Source organism: Lutjanus erythropterus, chromosome 3 (assembly GCF_056507025.1).
Source record: "Lutjanus erythropterus isolate fLutEry1 chromosome 3, fLutEry1.hap2, whole genome shotgun sequence".
Classification (NCBI taxonomy): domain Eukaryota; kingdom Metazoa; phylum Chordata; class Actinopteri; order Lutjaniformes; family Lutjanidae; genus Lutjanus; species Lutjanus erythropterus.
The window spans coordinates 37,221,293-37,241,077 of record NC_139319.1 but is presented as its reverse complement, the minus strand read 5'-3'; the positions used below and the strand labels follow the sequence as shown (position 1 = coordinate 37,241,077).

Genomic DNA, 19,785 nt, shown 5'->3' with positions numbered 1-19,785 from the left:
GTGTAATCTTTAGATGGATGTATTATATTTGTATTTTTATGCCATGTAGATGTTTATTTAATCACTTATTTATTGCTTATATATGCTAGGGAAAGCAACATAACAGTCACAAAAGTGACATGAGACAAAACAAGGCAGAATATACTGTAGATCCATCTAGAAGTGATGTCATGATTACATCACGGTGTCAGCAGGAGGCAAAAACAAATCACCTCAGAGTGGTTGGCCACACAACCAAGAGAAAATGTCATCTTGCTGTGTTGTTTGGTGCCTGAATTGAAATAGTAATGGCTCAGAAAATTGAAGATGTATCAAGTACAAGCTGCCACTACCAGTCAAAAGACCAAAGACATCTATGATTAAGACGAAAACTAGGAGATGTCACGACAACTTGAATTACATTATGCTTAAAGGTTATTATGGAAGTTTTGCCCAAAGATGCCAAATATAAACAGCCTACTCCAGCTTTAAATGCCATGTATATAAATAAAGGCAAAGGTCAACATGTGGGATATAAGCTCTAGTAAAGCTATAATATGTATGTAAGTATGCAATATAAAGTTTCACCGTTAAAATTTCTATAAATCTTATGTTATATATTTTGTTGAGCTGTGTACTTACATTATCCCTGATGTTTCCAGCAATGTCCACATGCTGAAAAATACACATTAGCACGTTATGTCAGATTTCTCTTTGAGTTCTCAGCTTTATCAGCTATGGTGGTTGTTTGAAAGAGAAGAAAATAAATTCCATGATCTTCACAACAAACTTTTTTTTATTATTGACCCATTGTGGCAGAATTTACATACTGTGCATTTAACTTCTTGTCTCCAACACTTCTTCTCCTCTCAGTCTTCTCATTTTTGTCCCCTCTAGCTTTGTCTTCCTCCAGCTCTACCACTCCCCTTTCTTTGGGAATGAAGCCAACAAGCCGCTGCTGCTGCCCAAAACTCAGGTTAGCTGGCCTCTGTGACCTCCATAGAGTCTGCTGCAGTGTGTTCTACACAGCGTTCCTCACAGTGTCTGTTCTCTGTGGTAGGTGATTGACCGCGCTGTGAAGGTTCTGGACCAGATGCCTCCTTATGACACCCATAAGATCGGAGTGGTGTTTGTAGGAGCGGGACAGGTGAGAACGCACGAACATTGATTGATGTCTTAATTGAATTTTTACTTCTCAGATCCTTCCTCTCCTCTCTGAATTCACACCTTCATCCCCTCGACCTTCTTCAGGTTAGCAACGAGGTTGCCATCCTGTCAAACGAGTACGGCTCCAACCGCTACGCTGCCTTCTTAACGGGCCTGGGCAAATTAATCCATCTGAAAGACTGCGACCCCGACCAGATCTTCCTTGGTGGGCTCGACCAGTACGGAGACGACGGAGAGTTCACCTACTGTTGGCATGACGACATCATGCAGGGTGAGCGTGTGTGTGTGTGTGTGTGTGTGTGTGTGTGTGTGTGTATAACATTTGTATTTCCAGGCAGTTATTCTGTGTTCTAGAATATTTGTGAGAGAGCGTGGGTCAGAGCGAACTTGATGTTGTTAAAAGCGAGGCGAGTTGTATGTCGTGTGACTGTTCTACAGTAGATTTAGTCAACTTAAAGTTAAAGTGGAACGCACTGCAGTAATTTATGGAGTGGAATTTTAAAATGTAAAATGTGTAGGAACCCCGGAGTGACGTTTATGTTAATTTAGTTATTATTTTCCACAGTTGCTCTGCTTATTATTAATGAAATGGTTTCTGTGCAGCTATTTTCCACATAGCCACGCTGATGCCAAACAGGGAGAGCGACAAGGGCTGCTGCAACAAAAAGCGCCACATTGGCAACGATTTTGTTATGGTGGTGTACAATGACTCAGGGGAGGAGTACAAACTGGGCACCATTAAGGTAAACGCACGTGCACACACACACACACACACACACACACACACACACACACACACACACACGTGTCTGAAAACTGCAGTATGTATTTTGTGCTTCAGCTCTGCTCTCTCATCTTCTTTCCTCCCGTTAGGGTCAGTTTAATTTTGTAGAAGTCATTATAAAACCACTGGACTATGAATGTAACCTGGTCACCCTGCAGTGCCGCAAAGGTGAGCTGATTATTATCATCATTATATTCTTTATTTTTTTCTGGAGCCTCATATAAAACAAACTTACTGTGTATGGATCAATGGGAATCTTAATTATGACTTAAGCAGAAAACCAACTATAAGTATTAAATTCTAAAACCTTACTTTGATGTGCAAATAGTAAAGTCGAGACTTGACTGATGTAATTTTCCTGCAGGGGTATTGCAGCATGTGTTGAAGTCTGCGTTAGCTTTATGAACAATGTGACAGGAATTATCAATCAAAGCATTAATAGCAAGACACTCCCAAGCTTCAAGTTTGTCTTCGTTTGTCGGCCCACTAATTAATCCACTGAATAATATGTGTTGCCTGGCTTCAGTCTCCTCTACCATTGTCATGTTCTCGTCTTTAAAAAGTTTGCTTGTTTTGTTTCAATCCATGAGTTTTCACTGGTTAAAAATAAAAGAAAGTTGAGAAGAAAAATTTCAAGGCAAGCTGTCTTGTTGTTTTTTTTTGTTGTTTTTGAGCTTTAAGTCAAACTCTTATATTGAAATGAGCTAAAAAAGGTTTGCTGACCTATAATCTTTTATTGATTTAATAATGTACATTTCTTCTTTAAATAAACTCGAATCTTTGAGTTTTAGAAACCCAAAGAATTCTGTATTTCAAAAAATGGTTTTATTAAAGTGCATAAATAATGAAATGGTCACAACTGAAAATATTACATTTCTAACCACTATTTACTTGCAAAAACCTTTTTAAGATGATTTCAAAATGTCATGTAAACATTTCAGTTCAATGCAAAATTTAAAAAAAAATTGCAAACACAGTTGCCTTAGAATTCTGAGTTTTCTCAACTTTCTTTTTTACAATGTTCCTGACAAAAACCCATCTGCACTTCTCTGTACAATTTATAAAGGGAAATCACTGACTGTGAGACAGGTGCTGTCGATAAGTTAAGCAGAGTTTTATAGATCACAAGTGTAACAGATTTTCTTCTCAGGACCCAAAGCATTTTTGTGCTCATTATCTTTTATGAATCAAACTTAAACACACTGTCAGAAATGATTTTAAGATTAAGTTCAAGTACAAAACGATGAACATTTTCATAAATGAAGTCCCTGGTCTTGTTCTCCACCTCCCTGTGTTTGGTTTTATTTTTATTCCTTCTCTGTTTCAGACCTGGAGGGGTTAGTGGACACAACGGTGGCAAAAATCGTTTCAGACCGCAACCTTCCACTGTTAGTCAGACAGATGGCTCTGCATGCAAACGTAAGTCTTCCCTTTATCTACCCCTCTCACACGTACGCGCTCGCACACATACTTGACTGCTCTTTGTCTACCCTCAGATGGCCTCTTTGGTACATCAGTACAGAGCCAACCCCTCTGACGCCTATGCCTCTAAGTGGCTAGCGAGATTACGGCACATTAAGAGGATCAGGACCAGGGTAAGAAAGCACATGAAGAAATAAATGGTTCCCTTTCATCACTGTCACTACTTTCACTTCAGGATAGTTTTCAATTTCCTCTCTTAAATTTAATCCATCTTGCCTTCTTTGTGTTCTGGCTCAGGCCCAGGAAGACATTCAGTCTCGCTCGACGCCCGGCATCTCTCTGACCCAAGGGCACACGCAGCAGAACAAGTCGTTTCAGCAGAGCACTCCTGCAGCAAACCCGGAAGCCTCCGGACAGAGGAAAAGACTGGTATCAACAGTGGATGATTTCACTGATTTTGTTTGATTACATTTCTCACCCTGGCAGACACACACACACACACACACACACACACACACACACACACACACACACACACACACACACACACACACACAGACATGCACACACCTGCCTTAGAGCTGAGGTGAGTTTACTTTCACCTCTCTGTGTGGAAGAGTTCAGGATGACAGAGATTTTGACTTAAACCAGTTGGGACTTTGTATTGGAGAACTTCTGAGCTTCATGGTATTATAAAGGCTTATTTTGTGATGAAGTATTGTTATGTGAAGACAGTAATTTCTGCATATTTTTCAAAAATTTTTGAAATGCTAACGCTTTGCACTTTTTAGGTCTAATCATGAGGTTTCTGATGTGCAACACGAGATGAGTAAAGTTGTACAGAACACTACATTTGAGAGCAGGGTGTGTTTGTGTGTAAATATGTGTGTGGAATAAAAAGTGAACATGAAAAAGCTTTGAAGTCTGGATTTGTGTTCTTTGAGTGACTGCTCAGTTGTACCATAAACCTGTAGCCAAGGGCAGGACAATTATTCTTATAGTTATTTATTTTAGTATTGGGTGTCCAGTGTTGGGCAAATTACTCAGGAAGTTCAATAAGTTAATTTTTACTTATCACTCCTTTTAAAAAGTATTACTTTACTTATCACTTGGTATCAAAAGCAATTAGTTAAATTGCTCATTAAATCACTATATTACTTTTGTACCTTATTGGTGGCCCTGTTGTGCTTCAAAGTTGAACTTTTATCCACTGAACTGCTAACACACACACACACAGAGCTTTTGTTGTCAGCTGTCCAGATGTTGGCTGTGGAGGAAACAAAGTCGACTCCTCTGAGTGTGGCCTTCAAATTACATTTCATCACCACATCTATCTCTCTGGAGGAGCCAAACAAACTCAACGTGATGGCAATACTACCACTTGCTCTCCCTCATCCTCCATCCTTCATTGAGCTTTTTGGCAAGAAGTTGCAGTGACCTTCCCTGACCTGCTGGACGTACACGTCATTATATAGCCCTAGGTCAAAAAGTTACTCAGTTATTTTGAGTAGTAACTGTCACATATTTACTGTTTTGGAAATTATAATCCCTTATGCTACCCGTTACTTGAGATGTATATATATATATATATATATATATATATATATATATATATATATATATACATATATATATATATATATATATGTATATGTATATATATATATATATATATATATATATATATATATATATATGTGTATACACATATATATATATGTATACACATGTACAGTGTGTATATATACACACTATATATACACACTATATACATATATATATATATATATATGTGTATACACATATATATATGTATACATATATATATATATATATATATATATATATATATATATGTGTGTGTATACACATATATATATATGTATACACATATATGTGTGTGTGTGTGAAGAGATGAGTACAGTGAGCAGGTCAGTATAGTGAAGTAAACCTGAACAGGCTGATCATCCTGAAGGGGTTCATTTTGCAGTAATGATCAAAAATGACTCACTGTACATTATCCCACTTTATTACATGGTTACTTATCAAAGAAAATCATTAGTTTGACACAAAATATTCATTTTATTTTAGTTTTATGGTCAGAACTGTGTCCATAGCAACGGTCTTTTATGAGGTAATAGGAGACCTTAGGATGCTGTAACTGACCAATCAGAGCTGAGTATTTAACAAAGCCGTGTAATATGTTATAATGTGTAGAATAATGCAGTTGAATGACATCTCCCTTAAATATCAGTCACATTCTGAAATTTACAGCATAACCCAAAGGATTTTTCTATTTCATTAATTAATGATAACATGTTACTGGCTAAGATGATCGTTGCATATTAGCTTGAAATGTGCATGGAATAATGGAATACTTTTTTTTTTTTGCATTTGTGATTAAAAAAACACTTACCCGTTGACCACTCGCCAAAACCATTTCATGATGCACAGTTCAGCTGTCAAACTCTTTATTCGACTTTGTCAAGTGCAAAAGCAGAAGAAGTGCTACAACTGCAAAATACAGATATGAGATACAACGAGGAGCAAAGACAAATTTGTAACACCATTTTAGAACCAAATGCATCGTACAACACAAAGGAGACACGTAGAAGACAAGAAGGTGGGCTTTGGCACTATCTTGTTAGCACACTGCACACAGAGCAGGAATATGAAGACCAGTGGAGGCGTTAACTGCTGAGCCTCGTGTGGTTTGGAAGTGGCATATTGTGAACAACGATTCATATTAAATAGATGGATAGCTTTGGCTGTAGTGCTTCAGTTAGACTGGAGGAATGTAAAACTTTGGGGTTTGCAACGCCAGTGCTTGACCTATGCTTATGCCACTGCAGCACATAAACAATACTGATCATGAAAAGCAAAAATATATACACCACAAAGCACCAATATATACAGAAATGTACACACACAGATGAAGCGTGGCCTCTTTCATTCCTTTTTGTGAGATCCTGAAACTTCAACTTCTTAAACTCTTCTCTGATCTTCTTTATTTTATCCCATCGACTCGCCTCAGTTGAGCCAGGATGCCCTAATATTACTGTTTGACATGACTTCAGACTTCACCAAATACATAAAAAATGTCTGCTTGAAGGCACTTATTAGTTTCTGTCACTGAGAAAGTGGGAAAAAGAGTAAAATCGCCCCATACGGTTTCTCTGAAATATCTCTTAAACCAAATCACACATTTCTTCTATACTTTTGATAACAAATGTAATATTTTTTCACTTCCATTCACTGAGCCTCCCCTGAAACTGTTTGGAGGCCTGCCTCCGACTGTAAAAACCTCTGATTTAGAGTGCTAACATTTTGCTTTATGCTGTTTAATGGTGGAGTCTGAGGGGAAGGGAGACAAAAAAAAAAAAAGCTTTCAATCACAATTTGGTATGCCCGTCAGTACCTCTGCAACATCGGCCCTTTCTCATATCCTTTATAAACCCATGAAAACAGAGCAATGACAAATACCTTCCCAGTTTTTTGGCTGAGAGAAGAAGGAAGCTGAAGTCTAAAGTCAGTGGCACAATTCAACCACAAAACATAACATTTCCCTAGATGACTGAAAACACCTACTTTGCCCCCAGTTTTTGGTTCTCCTGGTTTTGGGGAAAAGGGTGGGTTCCCTGAGATCTGCCCACTTGACACAGGAAGTACGTACATGTATGCTGATGAAAATACAACATAAAAAAAACAAGAGCAGACAAAAGTACAAACACAACTACTAGCTATGGCTTCAACACCTTGATAATACTTACTAGGAGGTTTCTATAATGTAGCTGTTAAGATATGAAACGAAAACTTGACACATGAAAGTTAAATATGGCATCGGATATCAGCTCCATTAGGAAATAAAGTGCTAAGTACAAAATGAATGAATGAATTACTTGGCATGGTAAAACTGCATAAATGATGATGCGAAAGCTTTGGCGACGTTTATAGTTAAGATACAGTATGAGTGAAGCTTTCTCTATTGGTTCAGGACACCAAGCTTATTACTTTGCACCACACCTCGCCAAGAAACAGTCTACATCAGAACAAAAGTGCTTTTAAATCAAACCCATATAAAACACAACACATTTAAAAAAAAAAAAAAACATTTTGAAAAGATAGTCAGACTGGGAGTCGTTATAGCTTTATGACGGGAGAACTTGTGTTCAGTACTTTATAAATGAAAGCCTCAACTTTTATCAACAGTCTACAACTTCTCCACCGAGCATCATCTTTCCTCTTTCCCTCTTCTCGCTAGCACTCCTACGCTACTTTGGTCTGCGCTACTACTACTTGCTACACCTCCTTCATGTCGGTACTCGTGGTTTCCCTTTTCATTTCTCCATACTGGACGGTTTTATTTGCACCCTGAAAAACTGGCTGCTGGGATCCCAACAGCCTTGTGAGTGTTTGTGTGTGTGTGTGTGTGTGTGTGTGTGTGTGTGTGTGTACTACTAACTCTAAATAAAGATGGATGACATGACTCCACTTCCTCCCACTGTACAAAAATTAAACCAAAAAATAACGTTGTGCAACTATAACTAGCACTTGTACGCTTACTGTTACTGCACCAAATTAGTTAATTTATCATGAATGAAGTAATTTGCAAAAAAAAGGAACAAAGGGATGATGAATGGTAAATAACTGACAAACACATGAAACCCTTTTTAAAGCAACTCAATCAAAACCAAACAGAAAAAATAACCCTTGAACAAACATCAGCGTGATAAGAACTGCCTAAAATGACAGAAACCATTTTTGGGAAAAAACTTATTTGACCCCTGTCTCATCTGTCAACGTGGAGGGGGTGGGGTTTTTGAGTTATACTGCAGCCAGCCACCAGGGGGCCAAGGAGATGTTTTGGCTTCACTTTTGAGGGGCTGTCATGTCGTCCATCTTTATACATATCAGAGGCATGTATGCTTGATATTCTTGTACATCTGTGGGCTGTGTGTGTGTGTGGCACATCACAATTAGCGCATCTGTGCCTACAGTGTTATTTCTAATCTCTGCATGTGTTTACCTGCATGTGCGTATATCTGTGGGTCCATAAAATATAACTAGTTTCAGACAGGCCACAAAAAGTACCCATGGTGACCGGAAAAAAAATTTTTTTTATACATATATATATATATATAAAAAATACGTAGACAGACAACATAAGTGAGAAATGGACACAACTTTCTGAGATACACAAAAAGACTGATTGCATTGTCTGCTTTCAGTTGGTTAAGTCCTCAGGTGAGCACGCTTATGTGCTCTTGTCAGTGACCCCACATAACCTCCAGGGTCACATGGGATCAGGTTTAGTCCGGGGGGGGGGGTGCGGAATAAGGAACAGGAGTGTTTCTTGGTTTGCATGTTGACCTGAATGTGGCGGACTAAACCAGCTCAGTTAGCGCCTGGTGACCTGCACCTTGTTTCTGCGAGAACTGAAATGGGATTTGGACGGATCACTGCTAATAAAACCTGCAAAGTCTGATTTTATTGCTTTCTGTTCATCTTTAAATGCCCCTAACTGCACGTCTCTGTCATTCTTCTTGTTCCCGCCCACTGCTTTATCCTTCTTCTTTCAGATCCACGATTTTCTCTTCATTCCTTGGGTTTAGAGAGGATCACCTGGGGACAAAACCTGCTGCCCCCTCCCTCTTCTCGTCTTTAACCCAACATTTATTCACTTGCATTCCTTTTTCTCCACCTTCCACTTTTGTTTCTCTCCAGAGTCCTCAGGATTTGGAGTGCCCAGGGCCGTGTCTATCTAGGTTGGGGTGCACCTTGTTTTTGAGGGGTGGGGGTTTGCGTTTTCGCTTGCGTGTGGGAATAGTGGTGGTGTGAGCCGGGTGGTTGAACAGGCTGGAGGCAGGGAGGGTCTCTCTCTCTGTCGGGGGGTCCCAGTCCCGGCTAATGGGCGTAGATGGTAAGGAAGGCGTGGGTGCAGGGGTACATGGAGGTGCAGTGGGTGTTTTGGGCAGTGTGACGTGGGAAGGGGGAGTGTTTGCTAAGGAGACGGGAAGAGAGGAGGAGTCTGTGACGGGTGTAGGCGGAAGTGCACTGAGCAAAGGTTTGGCTGATGACTGAGCAGCAGGTGGATGTGTGGCGGCAGAAGCTGGTCTGGGCTTTAAAAAGGGGACGGGTGTGGCTACTGGAGTCTTTTTGGGGTTGGCAGCAGTGTTTGGAAGTTCATTTTTCTCCGTCTTTTTCCCCTTCCTGCTCCCTTTGTGTTTTTCTTTGCCACTCTTTCGTTCTCTCCACCCAGCAGAGTCCTTGTCCTCCACCTTCCCTCTCTGTCCCGCCTCGCTCCTCCCTCCCTGACCTCCACTGCCACCTCCTCTCTCCTTCCCTCTACGCCTCCTTTTCCTCTGGGCCCGCTCCAGCCTGCACTCGACGTGGTACAGATCCTCTGTTGCCATGGTAACACGGTCAAGCTGTTGCAGCAGGGCATCAAGGGTGGGGAGGAGCCTCCTCAGAGAGGCTTCAGTCTCTGCTCTCTCCCTCCAGCTGGTGCTACCCATCACCACCCCCGGGCCGAGCCCCAAACCCAGGCCGAGCCCGAGTCCCAGGCCGATACCCGGCGCCTCTGTCAGGCTGCAGGGGCTGGAGGAGGCCGGGCGCCACGAGGCCTCAGAGCCCGCGTCAACGCTGTCCGGGGTAGGAGGGGAGTCAGGACCATCCAGCGGCGGCAAGCACAGGGACTTGCAGTCGCTGGTGGAGGACGAACGGGACGGTGGCAGCTCCATGCCCTCAAAACGCACCTTATGTCGGAACTAAGGAGAGGATAAAGGAGGAAAGGAGAGAAGAAAAGTGTGAGGACTGCAGTTTTTCACAATTGACCCTTCCTAAGCTCCACCCCTTTTCTGCGCCCCAATGACGGTTGAGCAAGCTTGGTACCTCAGTCAACTTTTTTTTTTTTAACATCTACCTGCAGTGTAACACAGAAAAATGCAAAGGGCATAAACCTACTGATAAGAAAGTAGTATTTTGTGTTGAGTGTGTTGTTGGTTGCCAGAAAACTTGACTCATATTATAACATATGTGGGTCATTTTGATGCCAAAAACAATTTGGAAAGTGAGAAAGCAGTTTTGAATGCATTGTTTGCCTCTGCTAGAGTTTTGCAGTTTTGCGTTTGTGGTTTTGGGCTTAGAGTTTTGAGAAAATGAGCCAAAGATTCAGAAAACATGTGTTAACAATTAAGAAAAACTGTAAGCCACTTTAAGTAGTACTAGAGACATAACCACTAATGGACTATTGTGTTTCGTTCCTGAAATAGCCACAGCAGCTGTAAATATGAAACAGGAAATGTACCTCCTTGGCTCTGCTGAGTCCCATCCACATCTTGAGTCGTCGGAGGAACAGCTCAACCATCTCGTAGTCTTGGAGATCCACAGCTGGACGGTACAACTCGGCTCGTGCGCGCCGATAGTTCCTCAGTAACACAGAAGTAACCAACCACAGCAACACCAGCCGAAGTACGGCGAAACTTGCGTGGAACATCAGCGAGGAGATGGTGTTGGAGGGGCCGGTGGTCATCCAGCTGGGACGCCATGATAGCAGACCACGTCCACTGGCACCCAACAAAGACAGACAGGCAGAGCTCACGCTGCCGTAGCCGTCCAGGACAGAGTGGAAGAGCTGAAGGAGACAGAAGAAGAAAAGTTTTCTGTGATTCCTCACAGTACTTCACAGAGAACAAGGCTCACACACCTCAGATCAAACTGTCAAACTAGCCAGTGCTGATCAAACATGAAACAAGATTCTGTTGCTACACTGAAGTATTTCTTGCTTAAAATGTTTTAGAGAGAAGTTTTAGTGTATTGTTTTAGCTGTAAAACGAGAAGGAGTGTGACCAGGTTGTGTCTAGTAAGAAACCCAAGATTTGTAAAACTCTTGGTTCATTCGTGTTTCTTCACTGACACATTATGCCAACTAATTACATTTTAGAATGTAACAATGCTGTGGTTAAAAAATATGGGTAGGTTCAGGGATAAAAACCACCTGGTCACTGTTAGGGAAAGATTGAGTTTTGGGTTAAAAAGATCATTGTCGCAAGATCTTTCGCAGGTTTGGGGTTCCCTTCTAACTGACCACAATCAAGTCTTTAAAACAGTTGTCCACAAAATAATGGGTGAAGTCACAGTGGCTCCGTCCATTAATTTTACTGTCGATGCTTGTGAACCAATAAAATAATCAAAAATATAATCAAGTGCTTACATGTGCACTTCACGGTCTGTAATAAACCTGTACATGTAGTGGAGATAAAATAACACCAATGTCAGACCGTACTTAAGAGGCTTAAATTTTCTGAACTCTGGATTTTTAATATCTAGATCAGAGTTGTCAAACTCTGATTCATCCTGGGCCTAGAAATGATAACAATTAATTGATGATTGATTTGGCTGTTAACGTAAAGCAGCACAGAACTGTATTGTGCAAATTAGATTCTTTGCAAGCTCTTGCAAGCCACTTATTATTAGGTGCCAGGCCAGATTTGGCTCCTGGGTCTTGAGTGATCTAGATTTACTTGTCAGAATTTTGGAAAAAGTAATAAACATTCAACCTTTAATGCCCACAAGATTTTTGTAAGCATTAGCTAGTGATGTGAGACCTACATATTCAACTGAAAGACAGATGACATACAGAAAGAGATACCAGAGTTGAACCTAAAGCACCCAACATGTGCTGTAATGAAACATCTTCTCCAATGGACAAAAACATCAAAGAGTCGACGCTCATGCTAGCAGAGGTACAGCTGTGTTTTGAGCTAAATGCTAATGCAGCATGTCAGCATGCTAACATGTTTATGCTAACTGCCTCTGTGGAAAATGAGTAAATTCGCAGTGCTATCATGTTGATGTCAGGCAGGTATATTTACCAAGTTTAGTATCTCAGTTAAATGTGTTAGCATGCTAACATTTGCAAATTAGCAACAGAGTGCTACAGGAATGAGTCCGAAACCCAGAAATGAGTTAGGATATTAGCACTACTGGTGAGTTGAATTTCTGAATGGATTTTTTGTTATTTGCCTGAAGTAAGTTTGGTGGTAACACAAGCATGCAAGAAAAAATTTTCATGGCATGTTCTACGGCATAAAAAACCATCAGTAAATACCACACTCGTGAATTTTGAAGCTTTAACGTGTCTTTAAAAAAGTGATTGCTAACAAGTGGCTAAATAAGACTACAGAGGTTGTCGGGGACTTTAAACATCATTACGCTGATCACCAGTCACTCAGTTTTGGTGATGCTGAGTCACGTGACCATGATGAAGTTCGTTTAAAGCCTAATGTTTGCTTTTTTTATTTGTGACGATTGCATTTATCCTTCAAAACTCATAAAAGTGGTGTTTGTTTGAGAAGATTATCTTGCTGAACAAAATGTGTCCGTGTCATATTTTTGTTCACCAAAGAGTTTATATTCTGCACTTATCCAAAATCCAGTAGACAAATCCCATTGGCTTTTTGCGGAGGAACAGGAGCGATGCTAACGTACAGGTCAGTCTACTAAAATATATCATCCCTGCAGCACTCTATAAACCCAAAGTTCAGCTGAGACTGATGGGAACATCATTTAATTTGCAGGTATTTAACGTGACATACATACATACATTTAGCATTTGCTTTTGTCCACAGCGACATACACGTGTCGTGATGTCTGCTACAGTATTTGCTGTTCTCTCTATCTCTCTCTCTCTCTTTTAGTTCCACAGCTGCTGGCTTTACCTGAATTTTAGAAAGTTAAATTTGAAAATAGGTCACAGATGTGGACTGATAAATCAAAGCTACTTTTTGAAAACCAGGTTTGACACTTTCCTACTTAAAATAACCATCACTCATGGTACAAAGCACTCTGAACTGTGGGTAATGATACTCTGTGGAGAAAAGAGCTCGCTGGTGAAAAGAAGTTGTTTGCTTCTTTGTTGCAAAAAATGATTAATCATTATGAATTCAATTACTACATTATTGTGATAAAATACCTTTTCTGTTTTTCCTCCTTTTGTTACTCCTCTTTCTTCCAATAATGTTCATTCATGTAATATAATTATGCTTCCATTTTGGCAGGACTCTCTCAGAAAGATGGATTATATCTCAAGGGAACATGCTTGTTAAATAAGAGTCACAGTAAAAAGTTAAAAAAAGATCTGTTAGTTAACACTGTGTTATTATATATACAGCAGAGACAATTTCTCTTGCATTATACAGTACATTTTATACACTAAAACAGTGGTCCAGGGACACAGAGGAGGGGTCTGTGGCATTGTGCTGATTTATGTGCTGGATTGTGAAGATTTATTTATTTAAATTACAGTATAAAGATATGCAATACAAAAAACATTTAAGTTTATTTAACCAAAGGCTTCATTGTTCAGTGAATTATATTTAAAATTTTAAACCTAATTTAGCAATCTATATCTTTTAAATGGACAGTTCACCCCAAAATCAAAAATACATATTTTTCCTCTTACCTGTAGTGCTTTTAATATATCTAGATTGTTTTGGTGTGGCTTGTTATATGGGCTGTACAGATGTCTGCCTTCTCTCCAACATAACAAGACTAGATGGTGTTCAGCTTGTGGTGCTCAAAGTGCTAAAAAAATACTCAACAACAGTGTCTCTTTCCATAAATCATGACCCGGTAATTCAAGATCATCCACAGACCTTTTTATGAGCAGTTTCATGGAGGAACTATTTTCTTTCTGCAGTAGAATCTACCAGAACTACTTTCTTTCAACTAGAAAGAGAGTAGTTTCTACATGAAACTGCTCACAACACAGTCTATGGATTATCTTGAAAAACTGGGCCACAATTTCCAGAAAGAGAAGGTTGGGGTTGAATTTTTCACATTTATTTTTTTTGCCGTTTCCATTATATTCAAGAGAAAGCAGACATCACTACTGCCGATATCCCCAAAACTCGGCAGCTCTAGATGTATAATCAGCACTACATGCCAGAGGAAAAATATGCATTGTTGATTTTGGAGTGAACTGTCCCTTTAATTAATTTAATTTAATTAATATATGTCAAGCAGGCATCACCCACAAATCACCCTTTAATTTCTCTACATTTCTCTCGTGTTGTTCCTTCCTTCACACAACTAAGTAAAAATATGCTTTAAGCTTATATATAAGCCTACATTGGGGGGTCCAGGGTAATTTTTTTATCTTGTAAGGGGTCCTTGGCTCAGAAAAAAGAGAACCTCTGCTCTAAATGACTTTGCTTTGTTGTCATACTGTCATCCTTCAGTAAAGCTGTTTGGCAGCACAGTCAATATACTCCAAGCTGTGAAGCAGTCTGCATTAAAGTGACGGTTTATAGAAATTCTGTCCGTTGCCATTGTGAAGACAGATGATTGTTGGCATGACAATGAATAATTTTCTGAACAGACTTAACACAACCACGCATGAAAGGTGAACAAACACGTGGGCTGGATGAGGTTTGATACTTGTACATTAAGCTGACATTATGTTTTGTATGTGCGTTTGTGTGTGTGTGTGTGTGTGTGTGTGTGTGTGTGTGTGTGTGTGTGTGTGTGTGGGAGAGGCTCAGCGAGAGGAAAACAGAAGGAACAGAGACAAGAGAAAAAGTCTGACCAGGTGTCCTGTGTGTGAGTAAGCCAGCATCAACAGCAGTAATGCCAGAGCGACTCCCAGCAGCTCCCAGACTGAGCGCCGCAGAGCTCTGCCAAACACAGCCCACTCTCTGAGGAACCGCAACTGGTGGGACGCCTGGATGAGCGGGGGTGGGGGGTGGGGGTGTCAGAGAATACAAAAATGTGTTTGAGAAAGTGTGAAGCAAATAAAAAACAGAATGACAAATTGTTTTCTGTGGCATCACAACTTATTTTCTTTAGTTTTTGCCACCACTTCTATTTTTATAACAGCTGTCTTTACATTACTACAATACTATTCTATACTATACTTTTCTTAATTCTATATTTTCCTGTCACTAAATCACATGAAAAGACTAAATCCTGCAACGTGTGAGCATATCTCTCAATTCTCAACAACTTCCCTCTCTCTCTCTCTCTCTCTCTCTCTGTGGCTCTCAGCTCCAAGGCTATTTTCTACTGAAGACGTGAATCTTTAAAAACTTTTCTAAAACAGCTGGGAACTGTGGACCAAGACTACAAACATCAAACCAAAGCCAAGGTCAAATATCCAACTAACCAAACTTCATTGGTGAAGTATTTTTACGAGGAACACAACGAGGAGTTTCTGGTCTGCTGTTGTCTTCATGTTAGTTTATTTGTGTTTTTGTCTGACTTGTGTTTTTAAAGGATAGTTTGTATTCACTGATGTCACACAATGACAAAAACAAGGTAAAAAAATCGGGGCAGTGGCAAACCAGGCACTCCTGTGCTTCGTGAGGTAAAATGAATGGTTTTGGTATGGAGTTTGGTTGGTTTGGAGAGAGCGACCCCGTCTGTTGCTGACACAGTCCACAGTACCTCATACAACCCTACATCAAATAATCCAAACTATCCCTTTAATATGTTCTTACCTTGAGCACCAATATGAACAGCAGCAAGGCAGACATGACTGAGTACAGCTGACTCTGTCTGGCCAGGGGGTAGAAGTCTGTGAAGGCATCCCGCGGGTGCTTCAGGTACGACGCCCACTGCTGCGTGGCCATGGTGCAGCGTCTCAGGTGCAGCCCGCACACAGACGCTGCCAGAGCCAGTTTGCAGATGCCCAAGAGTCTCCAAGCTGAAAGCACGTACACATAGCCTTCTTTGAGGAAGCCCAAGATCCCCCGCACCAGGAAATACAACACCAGGGCGAGGAGGACAATCTGGAAAACAGAAAACCACAACGTCAAACTGGTTAGACTGTCGCCAAAGCAACAAAGCTGAGGACAGGGGACAGGAATCAGAGCCCTGTACTAAGAAGGGGGTTAGCGTGGTAACTTTCAGGATTAACCCTGACTTTTCAGTCCTACCACGGTGGTTCACTTCTTACCGGGGTACATTGCCATGGTAACAAATGCTGAACACCTAACCTGCTCCAGAGCCAGTAATGTTTGAGGTAAGAGATCAACGTGGATAAAAGCACTATCTGCCGACCAATCAATTCTCTTGAAAAATGTATTAAACAGCACTGAGCATCACCAAGATCCTTTGTCTACTGATATACTAGTTGTACTAATAAGACAGACAGCTTTGAATTCTGTTTCTATATTTATTTCTTATTTGTTCCTCAGTACTTTTCATACTGCGCTCTGACTAACCGGTGCAGTATCCTAAATGCATGTATCCATATTATGAAGAGAGGGGTCTCACTCAGAAATATATCATTTAACAGGTTCAGTTAATCATCTGACTCTTCAGCTCTCACTACGTTTGTAGCTTCTAACTGAATGTCTGTGGTTGACAGTTTATTTTCTCTGCTTTCTTTCACTTTTTTTTTTGTTTATTTTCAGCTGATAGGAGTTGTGTTGTTGCTGCTGATGAAAACCGAGCATTTCCTGATTTTGCTGCTTCATGATAAAAACATTTAAATGACAAAACAACAGGGGACATTGTCAAGAATTTATAGGAAATGAAACGTCCACAGATGAAAGACAAGCGTTTATCAGTTCAAGGACACAGGGCTCGGTAGCTGCTGAGATGCAAATCCCTGTTGTGTTGGGCTGACATGCCGAGTCAAGCCGAGTCAAGCCAAGTCAAAACAAGCAGCAGATGTGTAAGGGGCTCTGGTCTCTCCATTGTTTTATACACACGAGAGACAGAGGTGAAGGGAGGAAGTTCAGTTGCTGCATGGGGAGACAGGGTGCAGCCATCACAGACAAGAAGAGAGTAGAGCTGGAGCACAAGTGGAGTTAAAACCACAGTGAAAAGCAGTAAATAATGTCTGTGGTTGGGCCAAGGTTGTACTGAAGTACAAAATATCTGTTTCTCTGTCAGGGAAAAAGTGTGTAGTTTCCAGTGCAGCGATGCTGGAAGTGGGGCTGTGACGAGAAGTGTCACAGTGTGGTGTGGCTCCCCTTCTGCAGAGAACATAATAGAAGCAGCTGTTTTGATGCACACCAGCAGAGACTTCAAGCTAAAATTGTCTCACACGCCATAAGAATACATCCAAGCAATACATTACTTTAATGGAATGCACAAATATAATTATGCAAAGATTTAGAAGTGCAACTATTAGTTGATTATTAACTTTATTGCCAGCTACTTTATAATATTTGAGTGATTTTTCTATGAAAATTCTCTGATTTCAGCTTCTCAAATGTAAATAATTTTTGTTTCGTTATCCCTCTAAGACAGTAGATTTAATATCTCTGGGTTGTGAGTAAAACAAGACATTTGAGGACACCATCTGGTCAACATTTTCCACGATTTTCTAGCATTTTAAAACAAATAACTGTTAATCTATTAATCAATAAAACAATCGACCGATAAATCAACTTGCAGCCACAGTCAGATCTACATGTGCCCTAATGATGGAGCAGTGGTTATATGACTATTTGTTTACAACTCCAATTGCCTCTAATTTTGTGATTAATGTTGTGTGTTATATATATATTTTAGTGTATCCTTAAAAGTTTTTTATAAAATGGATGTTTTATTATCACAGACTGTGATTTTTTTCCCTTTTTTGTCAACTGTCCTTCCTGCATCTGTCAGCTGCAGCTGTTGTTTTTTAGTCTGGTTTTAATAGCGTACTTCTTCAGATTTATCTAATATTATTGTTTGCTCTTCATTTGTAAAACATACTGCTCTGCTGTCAGTAGAGTTGTCCGTGTTGCAATTAGTCAGATGCAGCAAAAACCGGCCTGTTCGTGTGTACATGCTCATTATAGGGTTTAATCCCGAGAAACAGGATTCCCAGGAAATCTAATCAAGACCGTTTCCCATTTCCCAGGAAATATAATGATGGGAAACAGGGAAAAGATGTTTTATTTATTTAGCTTTTTAAAACACAGAACACATTCAAATATACTCAGAAAAATGTAGGCCAACAGTTTACTGTCATAAAACATGCAGCAGATATGTGTGTGTGTGTACCTGCTGTGTGCCGCTAAAACGCAACACAAACCATTAATTAACACAAAGCACATACATGCTCTGAGTTTGACCTTGTACAATTGCACCTCTATTGTACAGCAGGTAGTATGGTAACGCCTTTTGGCCCATCAAATTCATTCTGTTGCAGGCTGACCCTTGTGATTACGCCAATACCGTAGTACAGTTGACTCACTGAATTCATCTGATGAAGGTAGCTCACATTCGCAGCCTCGGCTCGCCCCAGCAGAGAGGCTGTATAATACTTTGTTTAATAGAATGGCTTAGAAAACACCAAATGACTCGCTTTATTGAATTTCATTAGTTTATATAATGAAAATTTGTAAAATATCACTTTCATGACATTGTTATTCTCAAAAGACATATCACAGAAAATAAACTTGGCATTTCATAATTCTGGCAGTCACAGTCGAGCAGCAGATATAAGAAAGTTTAAGCTGGATGTGAAGCTTATATCAATTCTAATGATGATGGACATAAACTGTGTTCTTTGTCTTAATAATGATCAAAATAGTACACAAGAAAGGTCAAAAAAGGATCATATATATGCGTAATTCTTCTTGTTGCATTAACTGTTGCCTGAAATGACCAAGGCTTAGCTGAAGTTATGCCTTAAAAAAAAAAGTTTATTTCCTGGGATTCCCGGGAAAATTGGCTTCTCTTCCCGGAACAGAAAAAGTCTCATTTTCGGAAAAAATATTAATCCCTGGTGCTCATGTCTAGATTAGGAAACCCTGGGAAACCGAGTTGATAACCAGCATCGTGTGATTGCTTAGCATGATTACATTTGTTAGAAAGCCAGATAACTAAACGACTCCCTGGGTATGTTGAACCTGTTTTATAGTACAGGCCTCTGGTGTAGCTCAGTGGTAGGAAGGTTTTGTGATTATTGACAGTATCAGAGAAGTTACCATGAGAAGGAGCTGCAGGTCCAGGCCTGTGATTGGCCACAGAGTAATGACAAGGAGGTCGAAGCTGGACTGGGCACGCTCAGAAACTGGAAACTCAAACAGGAAGGAGAAGACAGCCAGGAGGTTTGTGTTGATGTTGAAGAGCGAAAACTCCACAAACACAGCACGGGTCCTGTGAACACACACACAAATACACACTTAATGGATAACGATAAGATCAGGAGTCAAGATATTTCACTTCCTGTTTTGGTTCCCTCTCTGTTTTGGAACCAACTTTAATATGTTATTTATCTTATTTAAGATGGATCAGTTTTATTTCATATGAGAGATGAAAAGTACTGATTTAGTTTTGTTCAAAGGACACATATAAGTGTGCTGTCAGAGGCCTCCACCACCCACTTTTTATTGACTTTTAGCTGCTCCCATCTGAATATATGCAACCTAAAACCAAATGTGGGATTAACAGGATTAAAGTATTGTTTATACCATCAGTTATTATTCACA

General features: G+C 40.1%; 2 protein-coding genes across 3 annotated transcripts in view; one reads left to right on the top strand and one right to left on the bottom strand.

The window, feature by feature from the left end:
* Positions 1–4,268, top strand: part of tsc2 (TSC complex subunit 2) — a 46,837-nt gene extending 42,569 nt beyond the window's left edge. For both annotated transcript variants that reach the window (XM_084716042.1, XM_084716040.1), the window contains 8 exons: positions 877–955; positions 1,040–1,126; positions 1,231–1,417; positions 1,750–1,889; positions 2,020–2,098; positions 3,258–3,349; positions 3,427–3,525; positions 3,650–4,268. In XM_084716042.1, the coding sequence (XP_084572168.1) occupies positions 877–955; positions 1,040–1,126; positions 1,231–1,417; positions 1,750–1,889; positions 2,020–2,098; positions 3,258–3,349; positions 3,427–3,525; positions 3,650–3,817 (931 nt within the window). In that variant the 3' untranslated portion in view covers positions 3,818–4,268. The remainder of the gene's footprint in view (positions 1–876; positions 956–1,039; positions 1,127–1,230; positions 1,418–1,749; positions 1,890–2,019; positions 2,099–3,257; positions 3,350–3,426; positions 3,526–3,649) is intronic.
* Positions 4,269–8,476: 4,208 nt separating this feature from the next.
* The window catches only part of pkd1a (polycystic kidney disease 1a), a 111,157-nt gene continuing 99,848 nt past the window's right edge, over positions 8,477–19,785 (bottom strand). Inside the window, exons 52-56 of the mRNA XM_084716039.1 lie at positions 19,282–19,453; positions 15,850–16,140; positions 14,940–15,074; positions 10,659–10,985; positions 8,477–10,119 (exon numbers count right to left, since the gene is read on the bottom strand). Coding sequence (XP_084572165.1) covers positions 9,082–10,119; positions 10,659–10,985; positions 14,940–15,074; positions 15,850–16,140; positions 19,282–19,453 — 1,963 coding nt within the window. The 3' untranslated portion in view covers positions 8,477–9,081. The remainder of the gene's footprint in view (positions 10,120–10,658; positions 10,986–14,939; positions 15,075–15,849; positions 16,141–19,281; positions 19,454–19,785) is intronic.